We start from the raw sequence: 13,974 nt of genomic DNA on the forward strand, positions 1-13,974 counted from the left end.
ATCACTTTTCCATCTTTCAACAAAGTACTGTATGTGGTAAGGCCTTTATTAGCCCATGTTTTAAATGTCGAGTCGGTCTTACTAGGCAAAAATTCTGAGTCGTATGCAAACCACCTAAGAAATCCGGCCCTCTGTATTAATTGATACTTTTTAAGTACTCTTTTCCATGTCTTTATTGAGCTTACTATCCAAGGGTTGCCCAGGTCTCCCAGGAGTCATAACTCTGAGGGGTCTCCTATCAGTGCCCCGACAGGGAAATTACCTCCCAAGGAAAATTCCACTTCCTTCCATCTTGAGCAGTATCCTGGTTTACACCAGCCCACCAGATTTCTTATTTGAGTTGCCCTATAATAGTCATGAAGGCAAGGGAGGCCTAGTCCTCCTTTATCCTTGGGAAGCTGAAGTGTTTTAAACTTAACTCTTGGCTTTTTACCCGCCCATATAAATCTAGAGAGGATCCTATCCCATTCTACGAAGTATCTATCAGGGTTTTCTATAGAAATAGACTGAAATAAGTACAATATCTTTGGGAGCATACTCATTTTTATGGTGTCTACTCTAGAAGAGATGCTTAGGTGAGGGATTAATGACCATCTGCTAATATCTACCATGATATCTTTTTTAAGTGGGGGGGTAGTTGATTTCTTCCAAACTGTTTATATCTATTGATAAGTTAATGCCCAAATATTTGATTGTTTTTTTTTTATCCCAGCCTAGTTTGTATTTGCTGAGTAAATTTTGAGGGGGGCTATAAAAGCTACTAAGAACTTGTGTTTTTTGTATATTCAATTTATATCCCGAGTAGGATCCATACTCCTTTAACACTGACATAAGCTCCATAAATGATTCAGTAGGTTGTGATAAATAAACCAAAACATCATCTGCGAACAAGGCCAATTTGTGCTCACTTCCAACAATTTTAATCCCTTTTATTTTTTCATTCTGCCTAATCCTTTGAGCCAAAGGCTCTATAAAAATGGCAAATAAGAGTGGACTCAGTGGGCATCCCTGTCTTGTGGACCTTTCGAGCTTAAAAGCATCTGAAAGTTCACCGTTGATCTTTATTTTTGCAGTTGGACTATTATACAAAGCCCTCAATATTGTAATGATAGACCCATTAAACCCAAATCTATGCATTACTTGGAATAAAAATTCCCATCTCACAGAGTCAAACGCTTTTTCAGCATCTAGACTCAATAATATAGCTGGTATTTTATTTAAATTAATATGTCTAATAATTTGCAGAGTTCTCTTAACACTATCATGGGTTTGACGCGACCTAACAAATCCAGTTTGATCTAGATTTATTATCCTTGGGATGATCCCTTCAAGTCTCCGTGCTATGATTGACGTAAACAGCTTGTAATCTACATTTAATACACTTATTGGCCTATAATTGGAACATTCTAATTTGTCTTTACCATCTTTAGGTATAATAGAAATTATGGCTTGTTTCCATGAGGAGGGTGCTTCTCCCTTCATTAGGACCCAATTAAATGTTTTAAGTAAGACCGGTGTCAAAGGTTCCCTTAATTTCATGTACCACTCCGCAGTAAAACCATCTGTACCTGGAGATTTGTTTGCCTTGAGTTTAGCAATTGCCAAGTGAAGTTCTTCCCTTGTAATTTGCTTCACTAACGATTTGTTTTCTTCTACTGTAAGTTTAGGGAGGTGTAACATGTCAAGCAAACTCTCCATTTGATCGTCATTGTTTGTGGGTGGTTGTAAATATAATTTTTCATAGTATCTCTTAAAGCAATCCTTAATTTCCTCTATACCCTGCATTTCCATTTTGGTTTCCGGATCCCTTATCCTGTATATTGTTCTGTCTGCTTGTTGCTTCTTAATCTATATGCTAATTGCTTCATATATTTAGCTCCCCCCTCATAATATCTTTGTTTGGTCAACATTAGTTTTGTTTGTACGTCTTGGGTGTATATCTCATCAATTAGATTTCTCTTCTTTGCCATTTCTAATTTTGTCTTAGTATCAATAGTGTTTTTGTGTGTGACCTCTAATTGTAATAGTTCCGACTGCAGCTTCTGGAATCTTGCAACTTTGGATTTTTTAATATTAGAGGTTATAGCAATAACTTTTCCTCTCATCACTGCTTTGCACGCGTCCCACAAAATCGGTGGTGGTAACTCATCTTTATCATTGAATTCCAGGTATTCAGCAATGTCTTTTGTCAACTGTTCACATGTCCATTCATTCAATATACTAGAGTTTAATTTCCAGTTGGTTATTTTTCTCCTTTGAGTAAGATTTAAAGATAAATATAGAGGGCAGTGGTCGGAAACATCCATTGACCCAATATGACACTCATTCTGTTCATATCAGTACCAAAACTGAGGAAATAGTCGATTCTCGAATATGTTGCATGTGGAGATGAGTAGTAAGTATAATTCCTTACTGTTGAGTTAAGATGCCTCCAAATATCCACCAATCCCATCTCCTCTATCAGAAGGTTCAGTTTTCTAGTTAGTTTTTGTAATTGAGATATTCTCATCCCCGATGCATCCAGATGTGGTTTTAGTGTAATATTAAGGTCTCCTCCATAGACAAGTAGTCCCTGTGCCTCTGTCACTACTTTCTCGAATACTTGCCTATAGAAATCAAATGTAGAATCTGGAGGAATATAAACATTATAAAAAGTAATCAATTCCCCATCCAATTTGCCCTGTACCATGATAAATCTGCCTTCTCTATCCCTAATTGTAGCAAAATGTTCAAAAATAACCCTCCCTGATATTAAAATAACCACCCCTCTCGTATGCCTTAAACCATTTGAAGAATAATAAGCATGCTTGAAACCTTGTCTCTTAAGTTTCTCGTGCTCAAGGCCCACCAAATGAGTCTCTTGTATAAATGCCACATCAATATCCTCTCTTTTCAGTTTACTAAGAATTTTCCCCTGCTTTGCTGGGCTTTGGAGCCCATTTACATTAAGTGAGAGTACCTTTAACATTGGGCTTTATTATAACACCAGATAGAGCCATGAATGTGTGTTCCAAATGTCACTGAGGTAAAACATTGTGCCCCCACTGTTAACACAAAACTAAGATAAATACACAAAAACAATAGAGCCTCCAAATACTCAGGATCGTTCGACCCCTTTGAGTCCCTGTTGGGGAGAGGAGAGAAAGGACCCACCATACGGTGGGGGCTCTCCCTAGTGCTGTGGCGACTATCCAGCAGGTACATCCCACTTACACTAGATGAGTCCAACATACAGTGGGGCAAAAAAGTATTTAGTCAGCCACCGATTGTGCAAGTGCCCCCACCTAAAATGATGACAAAGGCCAGTAATTTGCACCAGAGGTACACGTCAACTGTGAGAGACAGAATGTGAAAAAAAAATCCATGAATACACATGGTAGGATTTGTAAAGAATTTATTCGTAAATCAGGGTGGCAAATAAGTATTTGGTCAATAACAAAAATACAACTCAATACTTTGTAACATAACCTTTGTTGGCAATAACAGAGGTCAAACGTTTACTATAGGTCTTTACCAGGTTTGCACACACAGTAGCTGGTATTTTGGCCCATTCCTCCATGCAGATCTTCTCCAGAGCAGTGATGTTTTGGGGCTGTCGCCGAGCAACACGGACTTTCAACTCCCGCCACAGATTTTCTATGGGGTTGAGGTCTGGAGACTGGCTAGGTCACTCCAGGACTTTCAAATGCTTTTTACGGAGCCACTCCTTTGTTGCCCGGGCGGTGTGTTTTGGATCATTGTCATGTTGGAAGACCCAGCTGCGTTTCATCTTCAAAGTTCTCACTGATGGAAGGAGGTTTTGGCTCAAAATCTCACGATACATGGCCCCATTCATTCTGTCCTTAACACGGATCAGTCGTCCTGTCCCCTTGGCAGAAAAACAGCCCCATAGCATGATGTTTCCACCCCCATGCTTCACAGTAGGTATGGTGTTCTTGGGATGCAACTCCGTATTCTTCGTCCTCCAAACACGACGAGTTGAGTTTATACCAAAAAGTTCTACTTTGGTTTCATCTGACCACATGACATTCTCCCAATCCTCTGCTGTATCATCCATGTGCTCTCTGGCAAACTTCAGACGGGCCTGGACATGCACTGGCTTCAGCAGCGGAACACGTCTGGCACTGCGGGATCTGATTCCCTGCCGTTTTAGTGTGTTACTGATGGTGACCTTTGTTACTTTGGTCCCAGCTCTCTGCAGGTCATTCACCAGGTCCCCCCGTGTGGTTCTGGGATCTTTGCTCACCGTTCTCATGATCATTTTGACCCCACGGGATGAGATCTTGCGTGGAGCCCCAGATCGTGGGAGATTATCAGTGGTCTTGTATGTCTTCCATTTTCTGATGATTGCTCCCACAGTTGATTTTTTCACACCAAGCTGCTTGCCTATTGTAGATTCACTCTTCCCAGCCTGGTGCAGGTCTACAATACTTTTCCTGGTGTCCTTCGAGAGCTCTTTGGTCTTGGCCATGGCGGAGTTTGGAGTCTGACTGTTTGAGGCTGTGGACAGGTGTCTTTTATACAGATGATGAGTTCGAACAGGTGCCATTCATACAGGTAACGAGTGGGGGACAGAAAAGCGTCTTACAGAAGACGTTACAGGTCTGTGGGAGCCAGGGATTTTCCATGTTTGAGGTGACCAAATACTTATTTGCCACCCTGATTTACGGATAAATTCTTTACAAATCCTACCATGTGTATTCATGGATTTTTTTTTCACATTCTGTCTCTCACAGTTGACGTGTACCTCTGGTGCAAATTACTGGCCTCTGTCATCATTTTAGGTGGGGGCACTTGCACAATCGGTGGCTGACTAAATACTTTTTTGCCCCACTGTATATAACAACTTGTAAATCTGTTCAACTGAACTATGAACACACCGACTTGAGCAGCGATGAAACCAAATAGTGCATATTACCTTCTTATATAGTCTGCTTGCTTGCGAGTATAGCTCTTATCCTCTTTGTCGTTCATATTTAATAGTCTCTTCTATATTCCCGCAGTTTGCGTCGGACTCGAGTTTCCATTCGTGGCCCTCTGTCCCTCTCCGTCTCCACTCCATGCCATGAAAATGCGTTAAGTACTCTCTCTTCGGTGCTGGGTCCCGGGTTTGCGTGTGTGGGGGCCACCTCAATGCCCCGTGCTCTCAGTTCCTTCGCTGCGTCCTCTGCGTCCTCGTAAGTGGATGCGAATCCGCGTGAAGGGCGTTTGGAACCGAATATTCCTCTCTTTTAGTGCCTTTTTTATTCCCGTATAAGATTTGCGTTTCTCCATGACTTCATAGGCATAGTCGTGGTCAAAAAAAATCTGCTTATTTCCCAGCAACACTTTTTTCTTCCAGGCAAGCCTAAGGACCATCTCTTTTACATCCAACTGAAGGAAGTTGATGATTATGGATCTCGGTGTCGTGTCTGGCCCAGGCTTACGTGACAGGGCTCTATGCACTCGCTGGATCTGAAGGGGCATACCTTCGGGTAGGGGCAATTCTTTCTGAAGCAGATCTTGTGTGAAGACAATTATCGACTCGCCCTCTGCATCCTCGGGTACCCCGTAAATCCTAATATTATTCCTCCTGGATCTGCTCTCCAGGTCAATAACCTGTTCTCGAAGCTCGCGTTGTCCTTTCAATAGACCGAGTAGGGCCTCTTTCGTCACCATTCCACTCTCCTCTATCTCGGCTATACGTCCCTCTGCCTCCGCAATGGCCTTACCCTGTGACTGCTGTGTAGCCACACATTCGAGTAGCTTTTGGTTTAGTTCCTGTTTAAAAGCTACCAACTCGTCTGCCAGCTTTTTGCCGATGTCCTCCGTGAGTCCCAACAATGATTCTTGGACTTTATCTTTAAAGCTACCAAGCTCCTTGGACACTTTGGCGATCTCCCGGAGGATAACGCCATCTCCTCCAGACTCCGGCAACGCTGACTGGTGGCTAGATAGCAAGCAGCCGCCATCTTCCTTGTCATGTGGTTCCATTCTTTTTTGGATCTTTGCCTCCTCAATCTTCGACTGATTCGTATTTTTCTGTCCTCTTTTAGATTTTCCCTTTTTCATCCCTTTTTGAAAGGGCTGACCTTAATACTTCAGAGTCTGGAGGCCGTAATTTAGTTCAGTTGGAACAGAGCTCGATGACTATGCGTCCATTGCGCTCTGAACCGGAAGCGAAAGGTCGTTTTTCACTCTTTTCAACTATGGAAGTTTCATGAAATTATGCATGGCTTTCTATCACCTCTTGCTGGCATGGTTCTAAGGGTTTCTGTTGTTCGTTTCTGTTCTGAGTTTTGAATTCTTAGTTATAGATTTCAGCTTTGGATTTTCAGTGAATATTTTTCAGTTTTGCTTTTTTATTGTTGGACAGTGGTAACCACCAGTGGCGTGGTTGTTAGCACAGCCAGAAGGTCCTTAGTTTGATTCCACCATCTAGCCTGGGCCTTTCTATGAGGAGTTTTTCTGGGTACTTCAGCTTCCTCCCATGGTCCAAAGACATGGAATTAGTTGGGTTAGGTTAATTGGTTCAAAATTGGCCATAGGCCTGAAGGTGAATGGAAATGGTTGTCTGTCTGTGTTAGCCCTGAGACAGACTGGCGATCTATCCAGAGTGTACCCTGCCTCTCATCCTACAGTTGCTGGGGTAGGCCCCAGCACCCTTGCAACACTGAATTGGATAAGTGGAGGAGAATGGATGGATGGATGGTTTTACTGTTTAGTGTTTGAAGTTAAAGTAGTGAGATTGGGGACTGCCTGTCCCTCCTTGGGATTTGAAAGTAGGGCTGATGGCCTTGCAGCATAAGCCATCAGAAAGCAATTTTCATCCATCCATTTTGTACTGCTTGTCTGGATTTGAGTAACGGGGGCAACAGTCTGAGATGAGTCGGTCAGGGTGAACTCACCCAGCTACCTCTTCCAGCTCATTTGGAGGACACATTGAGTCATGCCTAAGCCAGCTAAAGAGATGTGATATTCTGGGTCTGCCCGAGGGCCTCCTCCCCTCAGGACATGCCTGAAATATCTCACCTGCGATGCCCAAACCAGCGACTCTACTCAGAGTTCCACTGGAATGACTGAGATGCTCACACTATTTCTAAGGGAAAGCCCAGACACCCTTTGAATTACACTTATTTCTCCCGGACATTCAGATGAAGAGAATAGCCAAACTGTCAACTGATCACCACCTGGTGGTGAGTTGGATCAGGTGGCAGAAGAGGACACTGGGCAGACCTGGCACACCTACAGGTATAGTGAGGGTATGCTGGGAATGCCTGGCAGAGGCCCTGGTCTGAAGGATCTTCAATTCTCATGCCCGGCAGAACTTCAACAGCTTTCCGAGGGAGGTTTGGGTCTGAATGGAACGTGTTCTGTACCTCCATTGTTGAGACTGCTGCAAGGAGCTGTGGCCACAAGATGGTTGCTCCTTGTTGTGGTGGTAATCCGCCAGCCAGATGGTGGGCAATGGAGATAAAGGAACCCTGTTAGATTTCAGAGGCAGTGGATGGCTACCGGCAAGCCAGTTCAGTGGGGCTTGGGGTTAGCTGAATCAAAAACTCGGGTGTGGGAGGAGCTCAGTGAAGCCATAGAACAAGACTTTCTGAGTTCCTTGAAGCGATTCCAGCAAAGCGTCAGGTGACTCAGGAGAGGAAAGCAGTGTTCTACTCACATGGTGTACATGGTGTAGGTGGGGTGCTGCTGACTTCAACTGAGGATATAGTTGGGCAGTGGAAAGAATATTCGATGCCTTCTGTAGAGGAAGCAGAGTCTGGGGACCAGGAGGATGACTTGGCCATCACTGGGCGATAGATCACAGAGTTATTTAAACAACTCCTTGGTGGCCAGGTCCCTGGGGTGGACGAGGTTCAGTCTGAGCTACTAAAGGCTATGGATGTTGTAGGGCTATCTTGGTTGACATGCCTCAGCAACAACACTTGGAGAGCTGGTGCAGTGCTTCTGGATTGGCAGACTGGGGTGATGGTTTCCATCTTTAACCGGAGGGTGAGCTCCAACTATAGGGGGTATCACACTTCTCAGCCTCTGTGGGAAGGTCTATGCTATGGTGCTAGAAAGGAGGAAACAGCAGGAACAATATTGTTTTCATCCTGGTCACGTAACACTGGACCAGCTTTATATCCTTTCCAGGATATTTGAGGGTGCGTGGGAGTTTGCCCAACCAGCCTACCTACATGTGCTTTGTGGACTTTCAAGGCATTTATCTGCAATCCTAGGCATGTCCTGTGGAGGATGCTTTGGGAGTATGGGGTGTCTGGTCAGTTGCAACAAGCCCTGTCCCTGTACAAATGTTGGAAGAGCTTGGTCCGCATTCCTGCCAATAAGTCGGTCTCATTCCTAGTGGGTGTTGGACTCCGCCAGGGGTGCCCTTTGTCTGCCCTTTGTCACCAATTTCTAGGCCTAGAGACATGGCAGAAGGTTTGCACTCAGAAGCTCATTTCTGCTTTTTACAGATGATGTGGTCCTGGTGACCACATGGAACGGTTCCCAAGTGGAACGGTTAAAGTAACTTGAGCGAGGGGAGAGGCGAAGGAGAGACTGGCAAGCCAAGTACAAAAGCGAAGCTGTCTATTTACTGGGCAGTCTACCTTCACCTATGCTCATGAGCTTTTTGGATATGTCCGAAAAGTGTCCAAATGGTGGCTGACTTCCTCCTTAGAAACAGGATGAAAAGTTCAGTTATTCAAGAGAGGCTAAGAGTAGAACCGCTACTCCTCTATTTCTAAAGGAGCCTGTTGAGGTGGTTTAGGCACCTGATTAAGATGCCTCCGAGGCACCTCCTGGATGACGTTTTCCAGGCATGTCCTACCAGAAGAAGACCCTGGAGCAGACACAGGACTCGTGAGAGATTACATTTCTCAGCTAGCCTGGGAAGACGTCGGTGTTCCATTGGATAAGTTCGACCAGGTGGCGGGAGGGAGAGAGGTCTGGGCTACTCTGTTTAAGCTGCTGCCCCTGCAACCCAGCCATGGGATAATTGGAAGAAAATGGATGGATGGATGGATAGATAGAGATTATGGGAGAGATTTACTAAGAGGGATAAACTATTGTATTGCTGCAATCACAGGGCAATCTACTAACAGAATTTATGTACAAAGACCCAGACAGTTTGTCATGGTCCCCGTGCCTCACTGGCTGACTCTGTGTTAAGCGACATGTTTTGTTTTTGTTTTCACTCTCCCTCTCGCTCGCTCTCTCTCTCTCTCCTCTCTGCCGGGGCGGTGCTCATTACAGGCTCCCGCCCCTGGCCCGCACACCTCCGCTCACCATCACAACTGCGGCTGATTCCTGCAGATTGAAGCACTATTTAAGATGGCGGACCTGTGCAATTCTTCGCTGGATTGTTAAGCACATTAGTGCAAGGTTGTTCAGATTCAATAATGTTTTCATCGAGGTCAAGGAATAAGAAAAAGAGACAGGAGGTACAGTACACTAGTAGTAGAGGTATCAGTTGGAGAACTCTAGGGTGCAGTGCAATAGAGTCAGGAGCATCTGCTTCTAAAAAGAAGCAAGATAACAGTATTAGAAGAGGAAAACATGGTTGAGGCAAGTGAGGTGGATAAAGGAAAACTCTAAGGTTAAATCTGTTCACAGAGGAGCTGACATAAGTAAGGAAGGTGTAAGAAAAAACAAATGAAATAACCTTTTAAAACTCAATTTCATATTTTCCCAGGTTATCCTTGCTAATATAAAAAATAATTTTATCATCTGAAACATTAAGTCTGACAAATTTGCAAAACAAAATAAATAAATACAAAAATAAAAGAAATTGGGAAATGGACAAATACTATTTCATAGCACTTTAGCTTTGTGTGATCCTCACCTCTTGTGCTGTTTGACTAATGTTGACTTTGGACTTTTGGCTCACTGTTGGTTATTTATTTACACAAATCCAATCTTCCTTTTATCTTCCAACCTCTCTTTTATCTAAAAGAAAAATCTTGAAACAATAGCTGTAAAACAGCTACATGATTATCTGCAAAGGAATGGTTTACTGCAGAATTTGAGTCAGGGTTCAGAATTTATCAAAGTACAGAAATAGTAGTAGTGAAGGTTATAAATATATTTTTATGGCCTCTAACAGTGGACTCATCTCTGCAGCATTTGTCACTGTTAACCATAAGATTATATTACACAGATCACTGCATGCTGTAGGTATTAAAACTAGTATGCAGCATCTGACTAACAGACTTCAATTTGTTCATGTAAATGGGGATTCTTCCTGACACACTAAGGTCACTGCTGGCTCTAGAGGAAATGTGTTCATCTGCTTCAGAGGTTAGGGTGGATATGGAAAGATGTATCTTTGTGCAGTGTGCGTGTTTAGGCCTGGGTCTGAGGCGCTCAGCACTGTTAATTAAGTAAACTGCAGAAATGTCTTAAATACATAAAAACTTGGATTACCTCTAATTTCCTGCTTTTAAAGTCAGATTGTCATGGGTCATTGACCCAGTATTGTGTATTTATGGAGTGTTGATTCTTGTTACTCATTATTGTTTTGATCTCGAGGAGTGATTTATTTTTCCTAGTCTCTATTGGTATAGTTTAGTTTCCTTGTTCTTATGAATTCTCTGTTAGTATTATTTATCTCTTGTGTAATTCATATGACTTTAGGTTGTTTAGCTTTCTTTAGCGTTCCCCTCCTGTTCTTCAGTCTCTCTTTTCTTAGGATCTCCTTTTCTAAGTCAGTCTTGTTGTCTTGGCTTGCTTGTGGTTCCTAGTCTTTATCTGTGTTCTGTCTTCAGCATGCCCGTGTTTGGTTACCTTCAGTCTCCCCAGCCCGTAATGTTGCCCTTTGTATATCTGATGCTCCCACTCTCTGTTTCTCTCTCTCTCGCTATCTCCCTATGTATCTGTGTTCCCATGTGTCTCCAATTCTCCTAATCACCCTCTTTGTTTATACAGTGCTAGTCTTTCACTGTGCTTTGTCAGAGTGTATTGTTATGTTCATGCTTTTGTCCTGGTCCCTGGTCTTAGTTTCCTTGTGTTTCACTGCTTGAGTGTCACGGTTCTGGGTCAGTTTGACCCAGTATTTTGAGTTATGTTTTGGTTTGTTTTCGCATTTTGGATTCTTTTCTCATTGTGGTGCTTTTGGTGGTGGTGATGATGATGATTATTATTGATTATTAGATTTTCATGTTTCTGGTTATCCGTGTTTAAGGATTTGTTGTTTCATGTATTGTTTGAGTCCCATGTGTTATATTCTGTCTGCCTCTCTGTCTGCGTCTTTGTTTAGTGGTTTCTTGTTTCCTGTTTTATTGTGAAGGTCTGTGTCTCATGTGAGTGTGTTCAGTTCTACTGCTCCCCTGTCTCGTTAGTCCAATTTCTCCCAGCTGTGTCTCCCTCCTGTTGCCCATTCCCTGATTACCACCCTGTGTATATTACCCCTGTGTCTTCCTGTGCTCGGTGTCGTGTCGTACCCTCAGAATTATGCCTGTGTGTTTCAGTTGTCAGTGTCATTGTCCAGTTCATGTTTTTGTTTATCACCAGCAATAAAGCTAAGGTTTTCAGTTTCAACTCAGTCTCAGAGTCCTGCGTTTGGATCCTCACCTCTGCCTGCCCGCACACAGAGCCCTGACATTGAGTTAGTTTAATCAGCTTGGAACCACTTCCCAATTTGGATGCAGGAGACAGACAGCTCCCTCTACTTTTAAGGTTAGGTGTAAAACATTCTTTTTTGACAAAGATTATAGTTAGGGTTAAATATGATGACCTTGAATCCTCATTTAGTTACCCTGCAATAGACCTAGGCTGCTAGGGCCTTCCCATGACTCAGTGAGTATTTCTTCTTCACTCACATCTTTTCACACTCTGTGTTTATACACTGCTCTCCATTTAACCATTAGTTATTATTAATCACTGGCTCTCTTCCACAGCATGTCTTTTGTCCTGTCTCCTCACCCACAACCCGTTGCGTTGGCTACCCCTCCCTGAGCCTGGTTCTTCTGGAGTTCTTTTTCCTGTTAAAGGGGAGTTTTCTCTTCCCAACATTCTCTGCATTATTATAATGTCTTTAAAATACAATATAAAATACCCGGATGCAACTATTGTTGTGATTTGCTGCCAATTGAATTGAACAAATGTGACTTGTATGAATAGATAATGCATACCACTTGTTAACTCAGGACAGTGGATGCTTTTAATCTTTTAATACTAACAGCTGAGCTGAATTATGCATATAGCAAGTCTGGCTCGTGCAGAGGGTGTTGCTATGTAGGAAATTTAAATTACAAAAGTAGAATGAAGCAAGCACAACTACACAACATGAAAGTCACTCATAGTCTAGGAGCTCACAATACATCCTATCACAACCACAACCAAAAAGGAACATGATAAATCTGAACACCAACTCCTTTCAAAGGCATTGATTGCATTAAAACGAAGCATCAACTTTTCTAAATGCTGTTCTTTTGAATGACATTTAGAAAAAATTAAAAACTCAAAAATATAGTAACAAGTACTAAGAGTTCAGGCCATTACCCACCAAGTGCAAAAAAACAACTCCAAGTTCTTCTAATCTGAACTTGTCATGTAACGTGTATATATATGTATACCTACTGAATGCACTGCTTTTTTGTGGAAAATTGGGTGTTGTGAAAGAAATAAAGTGAAGCGATGATGAGTTCATCTTACTGCATCCCACCTCAGCAGCAGGAAGAATAACATGGTTGGTGTGAATGGCTACATTAGATGAATCCAAAGATGACTTTTAATGCACAAAATATAAGCATGGATTTATTGTCTCTGGTGTGTAAGGGCCTTAAGACAGAAATATGCTTTAGCTGGTGGTACCCACATTGACTTTGAGTGAAGGGTCGGTGGGGATGGGCAACAGCAGATTTCGCCAGATCACCTCGTTCTTTTCACTGAAGCGAGTCTTGTCACCATTTCTGATGGGGGAAAAAAAGTAAAAGGGAAAGTTAAAAAGGATTATTCTAACATCTTTCTATATATTAGATTTCCAATTTGGCTTTAACTAAAAAGTAACTGACAACACGTAAACTTACTTCTGAAAGAATCTCAATATTTCTTCCACAGATCCATCAACTGGCTGCACATGACTCCCACTGATACAAACTGCAGCACTGAGCTGGGAAAAAAGCACATAAAATACACAGATGTTATCAACTGACAAAAAGACCTGATTCAATAAGATGGGTAGACAAAGATATTCTAAGAAATGATGAAGTAGCAATTTGCCAAAACCAGTGACTATAAAAACACAGCCAGTGGTCAACCTATTTCTTCATCCTGAGCATGCATTTTTACTGAAAACAGACTGATGCTGATTTTCCAGCTCCAGTGTCACTATAAAAATATCATGTCTTACTTTTATAACTTCAGAGTAAACAGCCATCTTGAGGGTGATACTGGTGCCAAAGGAAAGACCTATCATGGCGATCTTGCTGCCGCAGACCTGAGGATGTTGCTGCAGGACCCTGTAGGCTGTCTGCAGGTGGAAAAATATATCGGACAACAGGTAACATCAAAACCAGGACTTTCATTTTGATCTTTAAGGTCAGATAAACAAATTCTTCAAGAGGATTTTTAGGGCCAGGAAGTGTCAAACCCAACTCCTCAAAACATAAAGGTACCAACATAATTACTAGACAAAACACAAAATCTTGTACAAAAGCCAAAAGGTATAAACTAAAACTGAGAATGACAGAAACCATAGTCCATGGTATAATATCATCTATATTTTAAAAATCATGCAGGGACAATGCATGCCATAACACCTGAATAACAAATTTTAATTGATTTTAAAAGTTTTAAACTAAAACAACTTCAGCACTTTTCATTCTCGTTTCTGTTGTCTGATTAAAGACGTGGAGAATGACACTTTGAGACAGTTTTTCATGGGGCTAGTTACCTATAAACACACACACACAGCATAGTGACAGCAGCTTCAAGGGCAGTTTGCATTTCAATATTTGAAATTAAAGAAACTGAAGATCTTTTAAGGCATACATGATT

At 42.3% G+C, this 13,974-nt stretch overlaps 1 protein-coding gene across 2 annotated transcripts in view; it reads right to left on the reverse strand.

The window, feature by feature from the left end:
* Positions 1-13,974, reverse strand: part of LOC134631097 (peroxisomal succinyl-coenzyme A thioesterase-like) — a 28,050-nt gene that overhangs the window by 5,045 nt on the left and 9,031 nt on the right. For both annotated transcript variants that reach the window (XM_063479080.1, XM_063479079.1), the window contains exons 6-8: positions 13,328-13,447; positions 13,005-13,087; positions 12,794-12,887 (exon numbers count right to left, since the gene is read on the reverse strand). In XM_063479080.1, the coding sequence (XP_063335150.1) occupies positions 12,794-12,887; positions 13,005-13,087; positions 13,328-13,447 (297 nt within the window). The remainder of the gene's footprint in view (positions 1-12,793; positions 12,888-13,004; positions 13,088-13,327; positions 13,448-13,974) is intronic.

The sequence above is a fragment of the Pelmatolapia mariae genome, linkage group LG7, assembly GCF_036321145.2.
Source record: "Pelmatolapia mariae isolate MD_Pm_ZW linkage group LG7, Pm_UMD_F_2, whole genome shotgun sequence".
Taxonomy (NCBI): Eukaryota; Metazoa; Chordata; class Actinopteri; order Cichliformes; family Cichlidae; genus Pelmatolapia; species Pelmatolapia mariae.